Raw genomic sequence first — 23,102 nt, forward strand, 5'->3', positions numbered from 1 at the left:
GTGCCGTAGTGTGGCTTTATCAGATAACGGTTCCTGCATCATGGGGGTTTTCTGCCTCATGGGATGGCTGCTAGTTAACTTGTTAACCAGAATAGGGTCAGGAATAGGGGGATCGATACAGAACCTATAGGAATACATCACAGAGTCTGTACAACTGGACTATGATGATACACTTTGAATAAAGAACAGAGAAAAAGCATTTGCTCCCCCCCCCATCCCCCAACAACTCCAACTGCCCTCACTACCACCCCTCCTCTCTCTCCTCCTCCCGTGGCCCAAACTCCTCTCAGCAGTTCCCCCATGCCATATTCCACCTCCCCGCCCCACCTGTCTGACCACCCTCTGACTGTTCCACCTGCTCTGATTCCTCCCCCCCCCAACGGGCACTCCCCTCCCTAACAAGGAATACTACCCCCCCCTCTCTCCCAGAGCTCCCTTTCCTGCCCCTCCTCCATCCCCAGCGACTACCTCCCCTCACTGCTTCTCCCTCTCTACAACTGATAATCTGAAGCCCCCTCTACTCCCCCCTCCTGCCTCCCTCCCATCCCACACCCCAGACCCCTTGTCTTAACTAACACTGAACTCCCTCCTAGTCCCCCGGAACGCCCACCCTCATTCCCCTTCTCCCTCATTCCCCAGACGCTTCTTAACATAGTACTCTTTCTCGCGAACCTATCTTTTGAATTCACCTCGCTCAGAAAAGATATCAATTTCCTCTCCTCACTCAACTGCCCCAATCCTGCTAGTTCCCTATGCATGGATCTAAGCAACTCCTTGGTCACCCAGCTACAGGATATTACCCCCTAGGTATCGATTCACTTAAAGCCTTACATGCCCCAAACCTCCTCCCCACCTCAAACCTCCTTGACTCCGGTAAACCTCACACCCCGTTGCTCTTTAAACTCTGACCCTTTGATCCCACAAGCTCTTAGCCCCCTGATCATTGGGACTAACAGAATCCCAACTTCTCCAACCTCTCCTAGACGTCCACCGCTACGAACCACAATCCGTCCCTGCCCTCCGTCTACAACCAACCCCATTCCCTTGTCTTGCATGCTGGTAAACTGCCGATCGGCGGTCCAACACGCTACTGAAATTTCAGAAACCATCCTGAGTGAATCCATTGACATTGCCTTTCTTACTGAAACTTGGCTGAAAGATCACTGCTCTTCCATCCTTGACATACTCGCCCCCCCCTGGCTACTCCATCCTCAGAAAAGATAGGCCGGTTAAAACTCGGGGAGGTCTAGCAATAATCTACAAAAAGGAACTCCAACTTTCCCCTGTGCGCATCCACAATCCTTCTACTTTTGAATATCTCGGAGCAGAACTTCAAGTACATGGCTCCCCTCCAATTAGATTACACAACATCCATCATCCGCCCGGTGACCCACTTCCTTTTGTAGAAGAATGGTCTGACCTTCTCACCTAATCCTCACTTTCCAACTCTAAAAACCTCTTCCTTGGGGATTTTAACCTCCATTGGAACAAAAAAGACGATCCTATGGTTAACCTCCTCTCTGATGTACTTGACATCAATAACTTTAAACAACTTTGCCACTCCCCCACTCACTCCAAAGGAGCCACTCTTGACGCCATCATCCCTCCAGGTGAACTGGCAGCCAAAGTCAAAGCTCAACTTCTACTCTACCCTCCCTCTCAAAATGCCAATGACCTCACCGTACACTTTAACAAATCCATCGTTAAGGTTCTTGACCAAATTGCCCCAACCAAACTAAAACGACGGAAAAGCATCACAAATTTCTGGTTCAATCCAGATCTCAACAATGAGCGTCGCACTCTCAGATCTACTGAGCGCGCGTGGAGACATTTCCCCTTTAACCTATCTCTCCTCAGATCCCCTAGATCCAACTACAAAAAACGCATCCTCAATGCTAAGACATCATTCTTCCGCTCACAACTCGATCGGGCAAAAAACAGACCTAGGGAACTCTTCATCATTGTGAAAAATCAAACCTCCTCTGCTCCCCCAAACCTGATAGCCTCCACTGAGACATGCGAGGAAATCGCCAGCTACATCTTAGAAAAAATCTCCAAAATAGATCAATCCTTCGCCCTAACTCCCCTCCGTAACCCACTACCCCCATTAGGCATTTCCCCTAAGTCTCCTTCACCTGCTACGCTTACTCATGAATCTTTATCACTCCCTCATATCGTCCCGATCCTTGAACTTGGCCCCATCACTCTGGAACTAAAAAATAATGCTTCTTGGCACAACTATCCCCTCACGGAACAGGTGTCCTTAACGTCATTTCCAGACTGAAACCATCTTCACACAATAATGACCCGCTCCCTTCAAACCTCATCCAAGACCTTAAACATACCATTACCCCCTACTGGACCTCCATCATAATCTCCTTGTCCTCTGGTTGTGTCCCTGCCTCCCTCCAATTAGGTCAAATCACCTCCATCCTCAATAATCCAGCGGGTAATCCCAATGACTTATATAACCTACGTCCTATCTCTAACCTTCCTATTCTCTCAAGAGCCCTTGAAAAGTGCGCTCAGTTACCTAGACAAGCACATTGATTCTTTCAATCTTTTAGACTCGTTCCAATCTGGCTTCAGAAAGGGCTGTAGTACAGAAACAGCAATGCTAAACATAATTGATGACATCCAACACGCCCTTGACAAAGGGGATTCATCCCTACTTATTCTTCTTGATCTCTCCGCTGCCTTTGATACTGTAAATCACTCTACACTACTTAACACACTCAAAGATCGTTTTGGCCTCAATGGCTCAGTCCTTAAATGGTTCACCTCCTTCTTCCAACACAGAACTCAGCAAATTAAAATCCTCGACTGCCTTTCCAAACCTCTGCCCATCTCCCTAGGGGTCCCTCAGGGCTCCATATTCTCCCCCTCTCTATTCAACTGCTTCATGGAACCCCTCACCCTCATCCTTAAACAAGCAGGAATCAATTACCACCTATACGCTGATGACACCAAACTTTACTATAAAATGCAATCCCACTCAGATGTCCTTCACCTCAATGATACCCTGTGTAAAATTCAATCCGGGTTCCACTTCAACCACCTCAAACTCAATCCAAAAAAGACCAAAATCATTCTTTTCTCCCTGAAGAACAACTTGCTCCCCATTCTATCCTGGATCTCTGACCTTACTGCACTCAACTGCTCGCTCACTTTATCCAACTCGGTTAAATCACTCGGTTTTAACATTGACCTGAAGCTTTCACTTATCACCCACATAAAAAACTCAGCCAAAAGCTCTCTCTAAACTCTCCATCACTAAAATAAAATAAAACTCTTCATTCCAGCTGATGACTTTAAATTAGTCATCCAATCACTGGTCCTGTCAAAAATCGACTATGGGAACGCCATCCTCACTGGAACTCCTAAAGCTCACCTCGCCCCCATCAAATCGGTCCTTAACCTAGCCGCTAGGCTCATTAGCGACCTTAAATGATTTGACCATATATCCCCCGCCCTTAAAGCCCTCAAGTGGCTGCCCACTGAAGGAAGAACCTCCCACAAGACAGCATGCATTACGCATAAAGCCCTCCATCAAAGCTCTCCGCAGTACCTCGCGAAAAACTTCACATAGCCGGCAGCTCTAGATCACCGAGAAGCTCCAACACCCTCACCCTGGTACCTCCTCTATTATACAAGAAATCCACACAATCTCTCTCCTTTTCAGGAAATGCACCGAACATCTGGAACACCCTCCCTAAATATCTCCGTTGCAATCCCTTTTACACCAGCTTCAAAAAAGACCTCAAAGCTCTCCTGCTGAAAAAACATTGGGATCCTTAAATCCGCCCCTTGGAGATCATCCCACTCTAGCCTCCTATTGCCCCCCTTCCCCTCTTTCATCTTCCCTCTGCCGACAATTCCTCCCTCTAGTACTCCCTATAGGACACGCCTCTCCACCAGCGGATTGAATAATCTCCCTCCTCCCCCCCCCCCCCAACATAACCTTCTACCTTACACCTACCCTTCCCCCCTCCTCTCCATGCTTTTCCCACCAAGATAAGCTCATTATTCTGAGGCCCAGCTGGCAGCCCCCTCCCAACTTATGTACTTTTTTAATATTACGATGTGAATTCCAGAGCTGTTTTTGACCCTCCTGTTTGGATTATTATTTATTTTATTCTACCTCATTGTTAACCGGTGCATATCCAATTAATCCTATCTATGCATTGTTGTATTGATGTTTGCCTTAATTATCCCCCATCCCTTCCTCCCCCCACTGTACGCCACCTCCACACCCTACTCCCTCCTTTGTTACTGTTTAGACTGTGCAATATATTAAATAAGCTTCTACCGTTTGTATTGTTGTTGAAGACTACCTCATTGCTATTTTGTTTTTGACATATTGCAGCTTGTGCCCCTAAAAAGCGCTCAGATACCCCCAAGGTCCAGCTAGCACTATATAAAACATGTTAAACAAATAAATAAATAAATACATCCCATTGTTCAAGTCTCATTGGCAATCCCAGAGAAGAATTAAGATAGTGCGCTTTCCCTAATCAATTAGGAACACTTTAGGCTTTTTAACTATGCCGCAGGTGTCGGTCCTCTCTCCGAATAGTAAATATTACATTTGTAGTCTTCTAAAATATTTAACGGGGGTAGACTTTTGGGGCAACAGAGCTATTTGTAGTTTGTGCTAAATAATGTGAGCAGGGCTCCTTTGTTTGGAGAGCTCTTTTTCTCTCTCCTGTGCTGTGGAAGCTAGTTTTTCAATGCCCAGGGTTAACCAGTCTCTCCAACCATTTTTACTCCAAGGGTGGATGACGCTGCCCCCAAAGTCCCAGGATTGACTGCTTTGGAGGCTTGTAACAGATGGGAGATTAGGCAGCCTCTAGATCCATAGTGGGTAGATTTCTGGGCCAGGGCATCCCAAAAATATGGCTTCATGGCATTTGGTGACGGTCAAGCCAGTGATATCCTTGATGTGTGCCAGGACCATCATCCAGACATTTGTCAGTGCACCGCAAGACCACAGCACAGGGGTGAATGATCTCTCTGCCCCACAGCCCTTACAACACCCTGGGGACCTCTTGCCTTCCATCTTCGTTAAGTGCAATGGGGTATACTGCCATCGATGGAAAATGTTCAGGAGGGATTACCTGCTCCCTGTATGGGAGGCAACATTATTTGCTAACTCCATTATTAGTGCCCATTTCTCCTGATATGTTAGGCCAAGTTCCTTTTCGCAGGGGCACTGGAAAGGACTTTATCTCCCCTTCCTGTGTTTAATATATTTTATACATGGATATGGCATGGCTATCCCCTGTGCAATGCAATAGTTGTTTTTCAAAGGGAACGAGGGTTCTGGTGGCGCCTGGTTTAGTTTGATGGGTAAGTAGCCAATGTCGTAGTTGTATACAGCAAAGTGTTTCAATTCCAGGAGTGCAAATTAGTCTTGTAGCTGGTCAAATGTTTTGAAAGTGCCTCGGTCGAACCTATCCCTGTGGGTCTTGCATCATACCCTCAAACCACCTCTAGTGAGGTACTGGGTTTTTAAGAACCGGCACAGAACCGGTAACCCAGCGGTGTCAGGGAATCAACACCCAAAGACCTCGGGTTATCCTGAGTCAGACCTACAGAAACTCAGAGTCTTCGAGGTGAAGTCAAAGATTAGTTTATTGGCTGCAACCAAGGTAACAGGGTCCTAGAAGTACAATACGGGTATATTCTCAGGAGACTGCACACTTTCACGAAGTCAGGCTTCTCTCTTTATACATGATTTTCAGCCTTAGGCAAAACATTCCTTGAATTCGTGGTATTTCATTTATAGTTACTGGTTACAAAAGAAAAGCAGAGTCATGAAGACATGTACATATTTCATGTCGTGCTGCCCATAACAAATCATCCGGCAAGGCCCAACATTTCATCAGATATCGCTGGACCCCCAATAAAAACGGTCACCTCCCCATCATAAAGCAAGTAAAGAAAAGGAGTGGAGAAAAAGATGTGAGCGAGATATGGCAGGTGTGCGTGCTCAAATGGTTTTATGGCTGGTTGAGCCTAGATGCTATCTTGCTCGGTCACTGGGAGGGAACTGACCTAACGAGTTCGGCCTGGGGCAATGGTTCTAACTTGTACTGAGGTCAGGGAGAAGTCGATTAAGGAGTATGTGTCCTTGTGGAATCAAATTCAACTGGATTAAGGCCTATGAAAAGGGCAACATGTAAATGGGAGCTAAGGGTTCAGAATGTAAATGACGATTTCGAGGTGGAATCGTCACTCGAATACGCCGAAAATACATGTACATGATGTACTAGTCATTCTCGGTCTTTTGATACCAAATTCGTCCTATTTCGACGAAGTTTTTATTCTCGAGTCCAGTACTATTATATGAATCCAGATTTTCAGAACCACACTAGTAGGGGAATCTGTTCCCTCTCGCTGCAAACTCTGGATTGCTCCTTAAGAGGGACGAGGAGATGAAAAAGAAGTGATGCCCTTTTTTACTGCTACGCTAACCCAGACCTCAATGTGGCACTTGTAATCAGGGAGCAGTAGAGTTTTTTAGTGCGGTTTGATTTGGTTGTCAGCACACCTCCCAGAGGGGCCCACTGCCACTGTGTGGTTGATTATCCACCACCTTTTACTTGTCTCCCACCATAATCAACCTATCAACTACTGTAGATGTGCAGCCACACATTAATGTGCTAGATCTGGAATTGCCAAACCCCCTGACGTGGATGTAGAAAGCCTTGTTTTCTGGTCAGGGGCGCAGTAGTCCCTAGGTATGGGAAGTGACAGGTTCTGGAATTCGTAAAGAACCTTGGGTAGGATCGCCATTTGTATGTTGCTATTCGGCGGAGCAAGGAGAAAATCTTGTATTTCCAGGCATTAACTTAATCCTTTCTCCCTCTTTTCAGCCGTTGGAGGCTTGTGTCTTTTGCCTTGGAAAGAGTGGGGACAAAAGCAAGTCCCATGTAGTTAATGTGGTCATGGTCAGTCGCCACTGGAGAAGAGTCAATTTTTGAAGCTGCTCGGCTCTCTGTTAGGGGTTTAAAATGTTAAAAATCTTGAATTTGGAGATGTTGATTTTGAACCCGGAGAAGAACTGATATGCAATGAGTTCCTCCAGGACAGCCGGTAGGGAGCTCTGTAGTTATGTAACTGAAAGAAATAGATCATCTGCAAACAGTTTATGTTTGATATCCTGGGTGTCAAATCTAATGCCTGCAATGTTGGGGTTTGAACTAATACATTAGGCCAATAGTCCCAGCAAGAGTGTGAAAAGACCGGGAGAGAGGGGACATCCCTGTCTTGTGCTGCAAGTGATCATGACCCATTGGGAATGGAGCCCATTGAGGCGTATCTCGTCCTCTGGCGCCCAGTATCCTGCTAGTAACCCTCTTGTAAAGGTCTTTCCCAGTCCTATTAGTTTCAACGTGTCTGCCATAAAATCCTAGTTCGCGCTGTCAAACCCCTTTTCTGCTTCCAGGGTGATTAGGGGTGTTGGCTTGATACCTGTGGCCCTAATTTCTAGGAGGTGTAGTGTTGTCCCCAGTTTGTCAGTCAGGTATGAAACCTGATCAGTCAGGATGGACCAGATCTCCCATCAGTGGCTGCAGTCGCAATGCTGCAATTTTGGTGAAGATTTTCGCATCAACATTGATGAGATATATCGGTCGATAAGAGCTGCACTCCATGGGGTCTTTGCCTGGTGTGGGGATTAAGGAAATAATTGCCTCAGTCATGGAAGGAGTCACCTGGCCCTCATTTATCATTTCCTGGAATACTTTGTGAAATAGAGGGAGGGTGTGAAACAGCAGTATAAGGTGCCCTAGAAAGTATTTTGGATGTAGCTTGGAGGATCTCCTCTTTAGTTATGTCTATATTCAATTTCTCCCGGTCAGTCTGCACCAATCAGGGTAGAGTGGTTCCCACTAAGTATGTGGCCCATGTCTGCGGATCAATTGTTTTCCTTTTGTGTAGGTGTAATGCACATGGAAGCATTTGGCCTTTTATGTGTCATAGTTGTGTACTCGCCGACCTGGGGAATTTTACCTCAGCTACTACGTTTTTTGTCTGGCGTTCTAGGAGGAGGTTGGATAGGAGTTTTCATGACTTATTACTATTATGAAGAACCCTAAGTTCCATTTTGGGAAGCTGAGGCTTGCCTGGTGAAGACATGAGGAGAGGAATCACCTCAGACAGATTTGTGGATTGCTGCATTCCTGTGAGCTGGGAGGGACACACACTGGAGGGAAGGGAAAGACTCCTTTACATTTCAAGCGGTTGCTTTTTGATTCAGTGATAGATCACAAGGAAGGGACAAATCTCAGGAAGCGAGATGGGGCCGATAAGGGAATCATAAAGAGAAGGACTGGAAGTATGGGATTAAACGTTTGATGCACATATAACTGTGGTTGACATCCAGGTGTGAACTCTGGTCCCTCCCATGAATTGTGTTGTAAGTCAATCAGCTTCGAAGTTGTGCCTGCTGTGACAGACATCTTTCATGAGGAAAGAAGAAAGAGTGAAGTGTCACTTTTAAAAAAGCAGATCCCCAACATAAAACTTCAAAGACTCAAACCCTAAATCACACTAGGTGTCTAGAAAAGGACTTAAAAAAGGGGAGTTTGAGCACCCCAAAATCGGGCTGCGTGAGAAGAGGAAGCTTTGAAAGACTTCCTTCTATGACCAGGACTGGGGGCCAAAGCCTGCTAGTCTCTCTGCTGGTTTACCCAGTGAAACAAAGACCACCTTCCCTGGAGCACTAGTGCTTATCGGCTTGCTTCACCAGTGTGCCCCGTAAGGAAGAGGAGAGCATTGGAGGGAACGAGGTCCAGAAGAGAGCCCTACCGTGAGGACTCGTTGTACAAGGTGTGACGATTCTGCTGTGCACCCATCAGGTCATAGCCTGTTGCAGGACTGTTTTCGACACCAGGAAAGGGCTGCTGTAGACTGTGCCAAGTATCAAGCCCTGTGCGCAGGGTGCCAAGCCTACACGGCCTCATTGCGGTGACCACGTATGGCACGGGGGCCACAGGTGAAGAGGTTGTTTGACCAGTGTGCCAGCACACGTGAACGCCTAAGCGGCGACCCTGTAAGCCACGAGGGGCTTCAGTGGTGTGCGCGTTTGCACCAGAGGAGTCTACATTGCATCCAGAAGTTATTGCAGCAAACTCTTGTGCCAGAAGGGGTTGCCGGAACCAAATCAATAGGCTTTGGGTTACAAGCCAGAATGGGAGTAAGGCTGCGACCATAAGGCCTAGCTGCACTGAAAGATCGACCTGACTGACTCCCGAGGACCAGGAGTAAGCCAAGGACAGCATGCCCTGGCAGGACTCCATTCGGGATGCGAAGGAATGAATTCCCTCCGCTGGAGAGAACTTGATTTACCAAGTCGCAGTGAGCTGAAGGCTGTTCCGAACCTTGGGGAGTGTGACTGAGCCACTCTGGGGAGTGAGTCTGCGCCAACCTGATGCTATCATGTATATCGCAAGCAGGAGGTTCCCATGAGGCACAGGGTCAAGACTGATTTGCATATTGCTGGGTCCAAACTGAGGCGGCGTAGTGGGCAAAAGAACAATGGATTTAACCCAGATCTCTTGACTTGGGAAGAAAGTTTGAATCATTCCGCATTCCGTCCATCATTTGTTGCAGTTACACTTTTCGCCCTCAGTGGGATGGGTATGCCCAGACGTGGGTCCCTTGCTCACTGTGCCACTGGATTCAAGCTAGCCTAACTGATGAAGGGTGACATACCCCAAAACCGGTCCCAGGATGCTTGAGTCCGGTCCAGGGAGGACCTGGCTTGGCAGTTCGATCTGGACTGTTCCCATGAGGCACAGAGTCCAGACTGATTTGCATATGACTGGGTCCAAACTGGGGTGGCGTAGTGGGCAAAAGAAAGATGGATTTAACCCAGATCTCTTGACTGGGGAGAATGTTTGAATCATTCAGCATTCCGTCCATCATTTGTTGCAGTATCACAAGCAGGCCGACTTCTCCATGCATGATCTGATCTCACAAGTGCCTGCACTGTGGGCCCCCGATGTAACGCCGAACGTAAGGCAAGGCACGAATCATATGGCAAGATGGCCGCCGGGTAGGAGCTCTTGGTAAGAGCTCCGAGTGCTGGAGATCCCAATTTGGCCTTTATCTCCGTTAGCACCCAGCTGCATCCCCCACCATTCTGTGCAAAGCAATTACGAAAGTAACTTGAGTACAAGTAACTGGATTTAAAGTAACTTTAAGCTTCCTTACCCGTCTGACGGAGGACGAAACCTGCGGAGGATCCCCGACCTGCCCGGAGGCGACACATCGCGGGAGAAGACTGAGACACCCCCTCCTTCCTCTTCGGACCCTGGGCCCCCCCTGGCCTGAGACGAAGCACGACGACTCGGATGCTTGCTGCCTGGAGCCCGCGGCGGACGACGGGTGCACGTTGTGGTTGCCCGTGACTGCCTGGAAGACGAGCTGTGTGGCGGTGCACCGGAGGTGTCCGACCCGCCGGCAAACACCATCACTAGTAACGGTCTGGCCATCAGAGGCGTCCGGTACGCCTGTGGGCGCCACCACCGGCACCAGAGGTTGGTTGACTGCTACTGCGGCGCCGGGCGATCCCGGAGGGGGCTGGAAGGACGACACAGGAGGCAGGAGTTGAACGGAGGCGTGTTGCGCCGCCACAGGAGCAGCTGAGTGGAGCCCTGATGCGGGTGGGATCCGGAGGAACAGCGACGCACAACAGGAGCCTGCACCGCCTGCGACGGGAGTCGGAGGTGACCGGAGGTGGGGCGCCGCCGCCCAGAGAGCAGCAGGAATGGAGCCGTGAGGCGGACGGGATAAGGGGAGACAACGGAAAACGGACGACCAGAGCCTGCCCCGTCTGCACAGGGAACTGAGGTGACTGTAGGGATTGAGCTGCCGACCGGCGGAGATGTCTGACTCCTGAGCCCTGAGGCAGACGGGAAAACACACGCCGCGCACACACATCAACCTGCCAGAAGGCGGTGCAGTAGCGGTGTTCTTTCTTTCTTTCTGTCTAGACCGATAAATGCTTCACTTTGCACCACTTCGCTGGCAACATCTTAGTACTGGCTGAGCAGAATCTACAAGAAGGTATTTATCGACCCTGATCGCCTGTACACATTTCCCTTTTCCTTTGTTCAAAATGGCTGTGGCCATAAAACAGTAGCAATAAATCGCCTCCTACGAGGCCCACGAGGCTCCCCGGTCTGACTCCTCCACACAAGACCACCAAAATAGAGATAAGACTCCCTCCCAGCAAGATAGGATCTGGGCTTGCTCAAACAGAAACTAGAATCTGACTCTGCCCTTCCCTGTGCCTAAAGCAACAGCAACTAACAGAGGACTATCGTATCTATCTCCCCTATTTTGGCGGCCATTTTGGAGTGGACTCACCCTCTCTCTCTTTGGTGGCCATCATGGACTAGTCTTTCACAATATATGACCATACCCTAAGAACTGGCCTCCTTAGACTAATCTCAACTACCGAGTGTCTGCCGTTTATTGCAGTATTGTACTTCTACGTGTACTTAATGCACTGACCTCTACCTCATATATTTCTGGCTGCTCACTAGTGTCATTTTTGACTCATGCTGCTTTTGTTTGCACATGTATTCTGTATATGTATTTTGGCCCGGTATATCATTAATATTATACTTCTATGTGTGTGTATACTGCACCCTTCGCACTTTCTATTTAGTATTGCACCGATAGCTACCTCATATTTTTTATATCTCCATTTCACTCTGTGCACACCTGTATTTTGGTCCAGTGTATCACTAGTATTACACTTCTAGACTGTACACTGTTATAAGCTGCACCCTTTTTACCTCTATTTCTGTATTGCACCGACTGCTACCTCATACTTTTATTATTATTATTTTTATTTTTATTTCTCTATATATCTTTCTTTCTCTTTTTCTTTGTTGTAAGCTGCACCCATTCCACTTTATTCCTTGGACTGCACCAATTACTACCTCCTATATTTTGATATTTTGGTATTTTGATTTTGATTATGATTATGTTGACTGCCCAATAGTATCACTTTTGGCTCCATGTAACTTACTGTTTGCATCTGTTTTTTGCACACGTTTACCACTTTAGTTCATCCTCGCCATCCCAACATGGATCCCATCGGTAAGCACACATATAAAATAAACTACCCACCCACACTCACCAAAAAAGCCGCTAAACGCTATAAACACAACTTCCTGAGATCCCACCCTGAAACCCCCTTTGCCGACACCTACTTCTCACCGGTCAATGGATCCCTGAACACTGATCTCATCTTAAACACCACACGCAGAGCTCAATGGAGAAAAACGTTCCACACCTTACTCACAGTCTCCACCACCAGGAAATCCGCTCATGGCCTAACTCTCTCCATCACACCATCACAACTCTTCCCAGGTAGAGCCACCATTACTATTTACAATAACGGGATGGTCCTATCTCAAACCACAGACAGGAACTTGGAACTACTAGACAACCTGTTCCCCACTTTCAAAGATCACCTCTCCAATCAGCGGTCAGACACTCACATTTCCCTCAGTCCCACCACCCCTGACTTCACAGCTCCCACCACACACAACCCTTCTAACCTAGCACAGCACCAGGTAGCTGCTACACACTCAGCATTCAGTGACACACCTACCACCCCAGACTACACAGCTCCCACCCACAACCCCTCTCTCTCAGTTCAGCGCCAGGTAACAACCACTCACGCCTCAAACACAGACACAGATCCTTCCCCCTCTTACAACACTCGCACCCCCACCCCTCCTTCCGGACCTAGGACCTCCACACATACCATTATCACTCCTCTCTCCCAGAACATCACAGCCAACATTAACACAGCTAACCTAGTTCCGCACCAAAACGACACGCACAAAGACAAATCCCACCCTCTATCCCCCCCATTCTTAGTCCCCACCCCCCTCCAACTAACTACGCAGAACACACCTCTTCTCTTAATCTAACTCCCCCCCCACAACAGGACCATCTCCAATCCCATTTCCCCACCCACTCTCAGCCCCCATTATCCTTCCTGCACCCCCAGCTCCACTAACATACACCCATCCTCCACTTTGATCTCTCCGCCTACCAACAACGCCCACACTCACGCCCACACTCATACCACCAACCTCCTCCCCACCTCATCCACACCCAACCCGCCCAAACACTCTCCCCCTCCTAATACCATCTCGTACACTAACATAACGGAGTCCTGCACCAACACCAGCCCACTACCCCACCTGCACGACATCTCCCTGGTCAGTCATCCACCTTCGACCTCTACCCCCACCTCCATCACCTACCCCACATTGGACTTGATTATGGCCACCCTCATCCAGATCAAAGGAGACATACACAGCATCAAAGAACTACTCTCCACACACCCCATACACCCCTCACTCACCTCCACCCCAAACATGTCCCCTACCCTACCGGTTGACACTCTCACTCAGCACTCCACACATCGGACTTCAATGCCTGTTCGTAATCGCAACAACCGCCCCCGTCGCCCCTGCAACCCCTCACCCACCTCCACCTCCCCTCCCAACGTGTCCCACACCTCTTCGGTTAACTCTCTCACTCAACACTCCCCACACTGGACTTCAATCCCTGCTAGCAATCGCAACAACCGCCCTCGTCGCCCCTGTAACCCTCTTTCGGACCTCGACACACTCACTCTCCTCCGTGCGTATGACCCAACCCCCCAAAATCACACATCCACCACACACCTCACCATTCCCACGATGCACTCAAATGCCCTTAGACCCCCCACACTAAACAGCAGAATCTCCAACCCCAATAACCTTAGAAAAGTCCCTCTCTCTCTTGAACCCTCTACCGCCCTCAACACACCCCGTCTCAAATGCACTCTCCTTAACTGCAGATCGGCCTCGAAACATTCCGCCGCCATCGCTGATCTCCTCTTATCGCTGGACCTTGACCTAATCATTCTGACTGAAACATGGCTAACTGAAGCCTCATTACCTATAATGGACATTCTGGTTCCACCTAATTACCACATAATTAGACTTGACAGGCCAGGAAAAATAGGTGGTGGAATCGCATGCATCTACAGGAACAACCTCTCCATTCTGAAAGGCAAGTCCACCTCCATATCATCCCCAACATCCTGTGAATACATCTGCCTCGACATTATCAGTGGGGACAAACCGATATGCTCTCTACACAGCATTTACCACCCACCCAGAGACAACCTCACCTTTTCTCAACAAATCATGGATATGATCTCAACCAACTCCGGATGGCAGCTCACCCAAATATACCTTGGCGACTTCAACCTCCACTGGAACGATCGCAATGACGCGGTGGTAAATAGTCTTAAAAGTTTCCTCAATGCCCCTGACCTCACCCAAATATGCAACAACCCGACCCACGAGAAAGGCTCTATCCTCGACCTCATCATCTCCAAAGAGGACTCTATCCAACTCGAGTCTATCCAACCTTGTGACTGGTCAGATCATCATATTGTCACATTCTTCATCAATGTAAAAGTTAAATCTAACCCGGCTCAATCCTCCAAGCCTAAAGTCTGGAAAAGAGACCTGAAAAAACTCAACCCAAGCTCTCTGCCTCCTAACAGCTGCAATCTCCTACTACCACCGCCCGGCGTTAAGGACGTTCAATCACTGACTGACCACTACCTCAATGCTATGACCTCAATAATAAATGAGGCGGCACCTATGCAGTTAAAAAGAGTCTCAACTAAAATCTCCAACCCATGGTATGACGGAAGTCTCAATGAGGATAGACGAGACATGCGAATGGCAGAACGCACCTGGAGATCAGCTCCCTCTGCACTGCACCTAAAAACTCTGAAGAAAGAGAAACGCCTATTTCAGGAAAATAAAACGCTCAAAACTAGACTTCTTCAGCCTCCAGCTCGACCAAGCAAAAAACCGTCCGAGAAAACTGTTTGAGCTAATCAAAACACAATCCAAGGAACAACCCCAACCACTCAGCACTGTGCGAGAAGCTCCCTCCTGTGAAGACTTCTCCGCTTTCTTTATCCAAAAAACTGACAACATAAAGAGCGATCTCCTCACGGACGCAAGCCTCTACTCCAAACCTCACTGCATAGCACCCATTGAACCAAAAAACAATGCTACATGGTCATCCTTTGGCACATACTCTGAAGAGGAAATTGGCAAACTGCTCAGCACCTTGAAACCATCCAATCACCTCACAGATCCCCTTCCTGCTAACGCTGTAAAAGACTTTGCCCCTTTGCTTCTCCCACTCTGGACTAGAATTATCAACGGCTCACTTCAACAAGGAACCATACCTGACTCCCTCAAAGTTGAACAAGTCACACCTTTACTAAAGAAACCTACAGCCGACCCCTCGGATCTGAACAATTACCGTCCCATCACTAATATCCCCACTCTCGCCAAACTGCTGGAAAAATGCGTACAACTACAATTGACTAAACACATTGAACAATTTGATCTCCTCAATCCTCATCAATCAGGCTTCCGAGCAGGACACAGTACAGAAACTGCTATGACTCACATAATTGAAAACGCACTTCAAATGCTAGACCAAAATGACACCTGCCTCCTCATCCTTCTTGATGTCTCTTCAGCATTCGACACCGTTAAACATGAGAACTTACTCTAACTACTAAGCACTAGAATGGGTTTATCTGGAACTGTTCTCAAGTGGTTCACTTCCTTTCTCCACAACAGGTCGCAGAAATTCAAGAGCAACAACCTGATGTCCTCGCCAATACCTGTAACGCTGGGCGTCCCCCAAGGATCCTCACTATTCACAACTCTGTTCAACCTAGTGATGGAACCTCTCACCACCTTGCTACAAGCATCCAACTTACACTTTCACATGTACGCCGATGACACCCAACTATATCTCAAATTACAATCCCCCAAAGACATTTTGCTCCTGAACTCAACGATCAGAATCACCCAATCCTGGCTGGTCGATAATCATCTCAAACTCAATGCTCTGAAAACAGAGTTCCTTCTGATCTCACCTCCAGCGAAGATCTCCACCACACAAAGTTGGCTCAAACACCTAACTGCACTCAATGTCCAACCCACCATCGTGGATTCAGCAAAATCTCTAGGCATAACCCTCGACACCAATCTCAACATGCAGCAACACATCAACAAGGCAACTAAGGGAGCGAATTTCCAAATCAATACCCTGAGGAAACTTAAACCTTTCCTCCCAGCCAATGACTTCCAAACCGCAGTACAAGCACTAGTCATCCCTCGAATAGAATATGGCAGCGTCGCCCTCTGCGGACTCCCGCTAACTACTACCGCACCCCTAAGAGCTTCTCTAAACGCTGCAGCGAGGCTCATAACTGGGTCAAAAAAGCACTCTCATATTTCCCCTGACTTGAAATCCCTGAACTGGCTGCCTTTTGAAGCCAGAATACATCTGAAAATCGCCTGCATGACTCACAAGGCGGTACACCTGAACTCTCCCGGCTACCTCACTCAGAAGTTGACAATCTCTGGCGGCGCTAGAAACACTAGAGGCACAAACAATCTTCTGCTGAAACCACGTAGATCCCGGAAGGTAAAAACATATAAACGCTCCTTCTCAGGAATGGCACCCAGAATCTGGAACTCACTCCCCCCCGAAACTAGGCTCATCTCTTCCACTACACTCTTTAAGAAAGAAGTAAACGCTATCCTCATAGCAAAATACACCTGAACTGTTAATTAGGTCTCCTTAAGAATAGGCACCGATCTGTATTACTTGTTTGACCCCGCTGCATATTTGCATTACTTGTATTATTGATTTACTGATTTACATGATTGGCTTTGCCCTCACTTATTTGTACTGTATGCTCCTCTGACTTAATTGTTTTGACTATGTTCCCTCATGTACCCCTTCTGTGTAAAGCGCTCTGATATCTGCAAAGATCTTGTCTGCGCTATATAAAACTTTCAAAATAAATAAAATAAATAAGTAAGGCAAACTAAGGCCTGAGGGCTCCCGCGGATTCGCTGCTGGAGGTGCTGTGGCATCATAGATGCTTTTGACTAAAATCTTGAACAGTCAAAAGGGAGCTCTTGGCGGCAGTGTGCATTCCTTAGATGCAGCCACCAGTGAATCGGGAATAACTCCAAACTCGTTACACGAAGGAGGGTGGGACAAGGATCTGCCTGTCAACTATTTGAGCCTTGACCTCAAGGGAGATTGCGCTGTTACATTTGGATTTTCCATTTCTTTGCAGTGTGTAGAGTTAGAAATAAAATGCTACTCTCTTATAAAACCAAGTATTTGGCTGGACATTGATTTATTGTTCATACTGTTTGCTCCGAGTCGTATTCACTAAATGAATGAATTTATAGTATGATTACTTAAAACCATTACAAATGTGTGCAATTCCTAATAAAAACCTATAGTAAAGTGCAAACAATAGTATTAAAATCAATAAATTTATAAGAAGGGAAAATCCATTTTTCAGTGCAACAAACAAGATATTTCATAGCATAAATATTTCCAGATGCAAGTTAGCAAGTAATTCAGTTTGTTCCCCTAAACGTATGGGAACCGGAGTTATGTTCACTGACCTGTATCTACAACCCTCTCCCAAAAAAGACTAGACTGCTCAATCAGAGCTATAACAGAGTCAAGTGCAAAAGCGGTATTTGTTCCAGTTGAGCAGGTTCCAGAGTAGGCCAGGCCCTGAGACATCCAAAGTAAAAGGCCTCAACCACCACGTTTGGGCCCAGTAAACCCAGCTAGTCACATGGCCCTCTGATAGCAGTACTGACAACCTCTGAGATCGATTTGCTAGATCTTCCTGCTTTTCTTGGTAGATCACTAGTTGTTCGGTAACAGACACCAACCGGGATCGATACTCCTCCAAGTTCAGGTAGCATTCATCTTGAGTAGTTTCCAATGAGTGGACGCTCAGGCAATGTCGTCCAGGTGGTGTCTAAGCTCAGACAGGAATTGTTTAAGATCTGCTCTGACTAACCCCATTTGGTCCTGAGGTCCACAAAGAATTCAAGAATGAAGCCTTTATTGATGGGTTTGTCCTTGGCAGAGGTTGGGACCAGTTGAGGGTCGGCGCTGTAGTCTCCCTGCTTATTTTGTTTGGGTCACCCCATCCCCTTTCTTTACATGGGCCATCTGGAGGAGGTGTCACCTCGGTGTTTGGTTGAAGCCATGGTTATCTGGTCACACAGTATGTCTTGCAGTGTAGTGGGAGGTGGCGCCAAAACCCCCAGCCCACAGTCTATTTAATGACCCAAGCATAACCCCCCTCCCACCCTCCGCTTAAGCTATGTAGTAATATCCGGCTGTGTTACCAGGGGTATTTATGGGCCCAGCAGGGTTGTCACCAAATGGGGTCTGCTATCTCCACCACAGCCTGGTAGCTCTGGCCCATGTCCGCTCTACTGGCACAGTGCTCTGCAGCGCACAAGTCTGTTGTGGGTATGCCCTAGACTGTTGTTAATCTTGAACTGGGAGAAGATGCCCCTCGTCCCGCCCTCCGGAAACAGATGCTGGGCCAGCCAGCAAGCCTGGCTGGCCCTGTTCGGTCGGTGCGGCCCTTGATCTCAGCCACTCTGCCCAGCCTTTAATTTCCTTAGGTTAGGGAAGGGTGAGTCCTACCGGGCCTTGCAAATACTGGCATAGAATGCGGCCTTCGCTCTCCATTGATCGTTGCTAGGGTGTGGTCCCAGCGCCACAAGAGGGCCCGGGCAACCGCTATTGGTGTCTTGGTGTTGGAGCCTGGAGAAGGCCGTTGTAGCTCAGGCGTCCCTGATGTTGGTGAGGGGCTGGCTGCTAAAAGTAATCAACAAGACTTGAAGAGCACAGCCATCTGCACATCGCTGGTCGTTTCTTAGAGTGGTCTCAGTGGCCATGGTCTAGGTTCCACACCAGCCTCCCGGGCGCCTGTTTCCGCTCGGCAGGTTGGAGTTAGAGACCACATTGTTCAGAACTGCTGTCAGGTGAGCACTGCCATCTTGGGTTCTAGCGGAGCACTGGTAATCTCTCCTTCACAGCCCCTGCGACTCACCAGTTATCGGACATTTTTGGTGGTGGTTATTCCAAAAATGGGGTGGGTGTGTGCGTTGGCAACACCAGCTGAGGGGTAAACCGAACTGGTTATGTAATTAATGGGACTGTCCCTGTTAGTGTATTCTTGTTAAGTTGATAAATAAAAAAAAAGAAACAAATACCTTTGAAGGGAAAAAACACCCATAAAAAACAAGCATTTGCAATGTAATAGGTCTCGCATTAGGAAAGTTTGAGCTATTGGTATTGTAAATGACAAGTTTTTTTATTTATGTTTTGTTTTTGAAAATAGCGAAATTAATAGCTTTGTCATTTACAATGCCAATAGTTATAACTTCGCAAATGTGACACTTATAGAATTTGTAATGCAATATGTGCTGTATTTACGTGACTTAGATGTATTGATATTACAAATAACAAAGGCTTTTAATTTTTTTCAATAATTAATACTTAAATGAAAGTTATTGTAATTTATAATGGCAATAGCTTAAAGTTTTGTAAATAACTTTTGTGAAGATTATGTTCAGTGTATTTTATTGTGACGAAAATTCAATAACAGAAGTGAAATATTAACATATTTTTGTTACATTTGTAATAAAGCTTGAAACATTGAGAGAACATATTTGAACTAGTTGTTGTTGAATGGTTGCACAGATTGATGCTTTGGTGGCGCTGAGTGATGTTGTGATGGTGAACGAGTGATGCTGTGGCATTCAGTGATGATGTGGTAGCGCATAGTGATGTTGTGGTGCCCCTGAGTGATGCTGTGGTGGTGCTGAGTGATGCCGTATGCTATGCTATCTTTTGTTTTGCTATCCTATGTTTTGGTTTGTTATGCTATGTTTTGCTATCCTATGCTTTGATTTGTTATGCTATGCTATGCTGTGTTTTGTTATGATATGCTATGTTTTATTATGCTATGCTTTGTTTTGTTATGGTATGCTAGTTTTTGTTATGATATGCTATGTTGTGTTTTATTATGTTATGCTTTGTTTTGCTATGCTATGTTTTGTTATGCTATGTTTTGTTATGTTGTGTTTAGTATGCTATGCTATGTTTTGCTATGCTATCATATGTTTTGTTTTGCTATGCTATGGTTTGTTGTGTTTTGTTAAGCTATGTGTTGTGTTTTGTTATGTTTTGTTATGTTTTGTTATCCTATGCTTTGTTTTGTTATGCTATGCTTAGTTATGTTTTGTTGTGTTTTATTATGCTATGCTATGTTGTGTTATGCTATGTTGTGTTATGCTATGTTTTGTTATGCTATGTTTTGTTATGCTATGTTTTGTTATGCTATGCTACGCTTTGTTATGCTATGTTTTGTTATGCTAAGCTTTGTTTTGCTATGCTAAGCTGTGTTTTGTTATGATATGTTTTGTAATGCTATGCTATGCTTTGTTGTGTTTTGTTATGCTATGCTATGTTTTGCTATGCTTTGCTACGCTATGTTTTGTTTTGTGTGTGCTATGTTTTGTTGCGTTTTGTTATGCTATGCTTTGTTTTGTTATGCTATGCTTTGTTTTGTTAGGTTATGCTGTTTTATCTTATGCAATGTTTTTATGCTATGTTTTGTTATGCTATGCTTTGTTATGTTATGCTATGCTTTGTTATGCTATGCTTTATTTTTTATGCTATGTTTTGTTATGCTATGCTATGTTATGTTTTGTTATGCTATGCTTTGTTGGGTTTTGCTATGCTATGTTTTGTTTTGCTGTTTTGTTTTGCTATCCTATGCTTTGTTTTATTATGCTATGTTTTGCTATCCTATGCTTTTTTTGTTATGCTATGCTGTTTTGTTATGCTACGCTATGCTATATTTTGTTGTGCTATGCTGGTGAGGGTGTGTGAGGGTGAGTGAGAGGGTGTGAGGGGGTGTGAGGGGGCCTCATAATCTTTCGAATACTGATGTACGCACCAGACGGAAAAACAAATAATTGTGTATCCACAAGCACTCCAATAGATAAATAGAATTAAAACACCATTCATCCGATCGCCATGAAACTTTGGTAAGTTGTTGAGTACACTCCCGCGAAGGTTTCTGGCATAAAATATTTTTAAATATCGGCCCCCCAAAGCCCTCATAATCTTTTGAATACTGATGTACGCACCAGACGGAAAAACAAAAAATCGTGTATCCACAAGCACTCAAATAAATAAATAGAATTAAAACGACACTTTGAAATGTTTTCCATATTAAAATGAATACGTTTCAATAAAAATGACACAATGTAAATTGAATGTTATCATAACGAGTTTCCTTGAATTTCCTTTCTTCGGAGATCGCAGCAACGCGCGACGGGTAAGCTAGTACACTATAAACTCAGGCATGAAAAATCCAGCTGGCTAAATGTGTCTGGAACCCAAAGTGTGTATCTAAAATGCTACAGTCAGACTTTCAATTCAAGAGAAACTATTGCCCTCATCAACCTCGGAAACCTACAAGAAACTAAAATTCCTCGGGTTCCGAAGTGCACTTTGGATGGATGATGCCTAGAAGGCCAACGTGCAGGAGAGAAATGTGCACAGTGCAGCTTTGTCGCAAGACCAATTCCTGTCTTTAACTTCAGTCATACACAAGGTCTGCTGCCTCTGGCCATGCATAGTGGGTTCTGGATACAGGTGCTGCGCCAGCTCCATGAAACTGGACCAGCAACAAATGCATGCTGGTGTGACATATACTAAATATAAATGTAAGCACATAATATTATTCCAATTATAAAGTGTTCCAAGGGCCTTTGGGCTTGGTTCGCTCCTTAGAAATATGCTCGTAAACCTTATAATCAGTTTACCATGTCTGCACTCGGTAGTGGTAATGTGGTAGAATGTGCTTTTTAAAAGCCGGGCTAGAACAATAAAAACTGCTTCTCCAAGTTCTTCCTCTGTACTGCCACTAAACAGGTGATGTAAGTAGTGTTAAAGCATACCTACTTACAAATAAGAAAACAGACTTCAGAAGACGCTAATTAACAATAGGAAGGAGGAAGGGTAACACATAAGAGGACTGTATGCTACAGTTCAGCAGGGAAATGGAAAGGAGGACATGGCTTCCGGGAATGTATATTTTGTTTTGCCAATGGGTTTTTAGAACTGATGAGTAAGCAGACACAACGCATTATAAACACAAGTAAAAGTTAGTTCAGTGAATTACTTATCTTTTTACAATCGGAAATCTAAAACATTGGATCCTTAAAGAACATGCAATATTTAGATTGAGACATGAAAACTGAGCTCAAGACCCTCAAATGAAACCAATACCTAGGGATGTCAAAGCTTGGTGGATTTCCTTCATTACGTTCCTATAGAGTTCTTTTTGCCATCCACGTAGAAGTTTCCACTCGTCTTCTGAAAAATATGCAGCGACATCTCGGAACGTGACTGTTGCCTGGAAAAGTCAAGCATATCTTCACATATTACAGTCAAGAGCATTAGTGATTGAACTGCTAAGATGTTAAGTAACTAAGTGCAGATTTCTATTCCACATATATCTGCTTGATATGCAAAAGGGCAGATTTCTATTCCACATATAATCGCTTCTTTGCTATGTACACATTAAACCAATCTTCTCAACCACTCGTCACATTGTTTCCTATTCTCCTTTCCTTGCATTATGTTCAATTCATCTTGTATTTGCCTTTCTTCAGCCTTGTACCGATCTTTTTTCTGTAATGTGCTTCATTACACTTTTTGGATATCTATCATACTTGATGGTTTGTAAGGGAACAAAGATACTGGGGGTAATATGGATTGGCAAAGATAGTAAGGAAAGTGTTAGAGAAAGTAAATCAGAATAACCTACAGTGTAACACTTGTGGCTTCAAAGCCTAAAGGTAACAACTCTCCTTCAACAATGTACAGCATTTTATTGGCATGATAGCACAATAGAGATAACATTGTCTGCTGTGGCTATGTTCAAACTGCAGCAGTAATCCAGTCACAGACCAAGTCTAGTCAAGGCTACAGGTTAAAAATGAATTTTCAACAAACACTGGCAATTAGCTAACTGAAATAGCTTTATCTTTGATTGGCAAGTTTGCGTGTTTCAGTTTTAAGAATGGTGAAGGTGAAAATGTGCAAACGCT

General features: G+C 45.8%; 1 protein-coding gene across 2 annotated transcripts in view; it reads right to left on the reverse strand.

Moving 5' to 3' along the window:
- Positions 1 to 23,102, reverse strand: part of LOC144770341 (uncharacterized) — a 142,108-nt gene that overhangs the window by 102,812 nt on the left and 16,194 nt on the right. For both annotated transcript variants that reach the window (XM_078654792.1, XM_078654793.1), the window contains exon 2: positions 22,279 to 22,405. In XM_078654792.1, the coding sequence (XP_078510918.1) occupies positions 22,279 to 22,405 (127 nt within the window). The remainder of the gene's footprint in view (positions 1 to 22,278; positions 22,406 to 23,102) is intronic.

Source organism: Lissotriton helveticus, chromosome 7 (genome assembly GCF_964261635.1).
Source record: "Lissotriton helveticus chromosome 7, aLisHel1.1, whole genome shotgun sequence".
In the NCBI taxonomy this organism is placed as follows: Eukaryota; Metazoa; Chordata; class Amphibia; order Caudata; family Salamandridae; genus Lissotriton; species Lissotriton helveticus.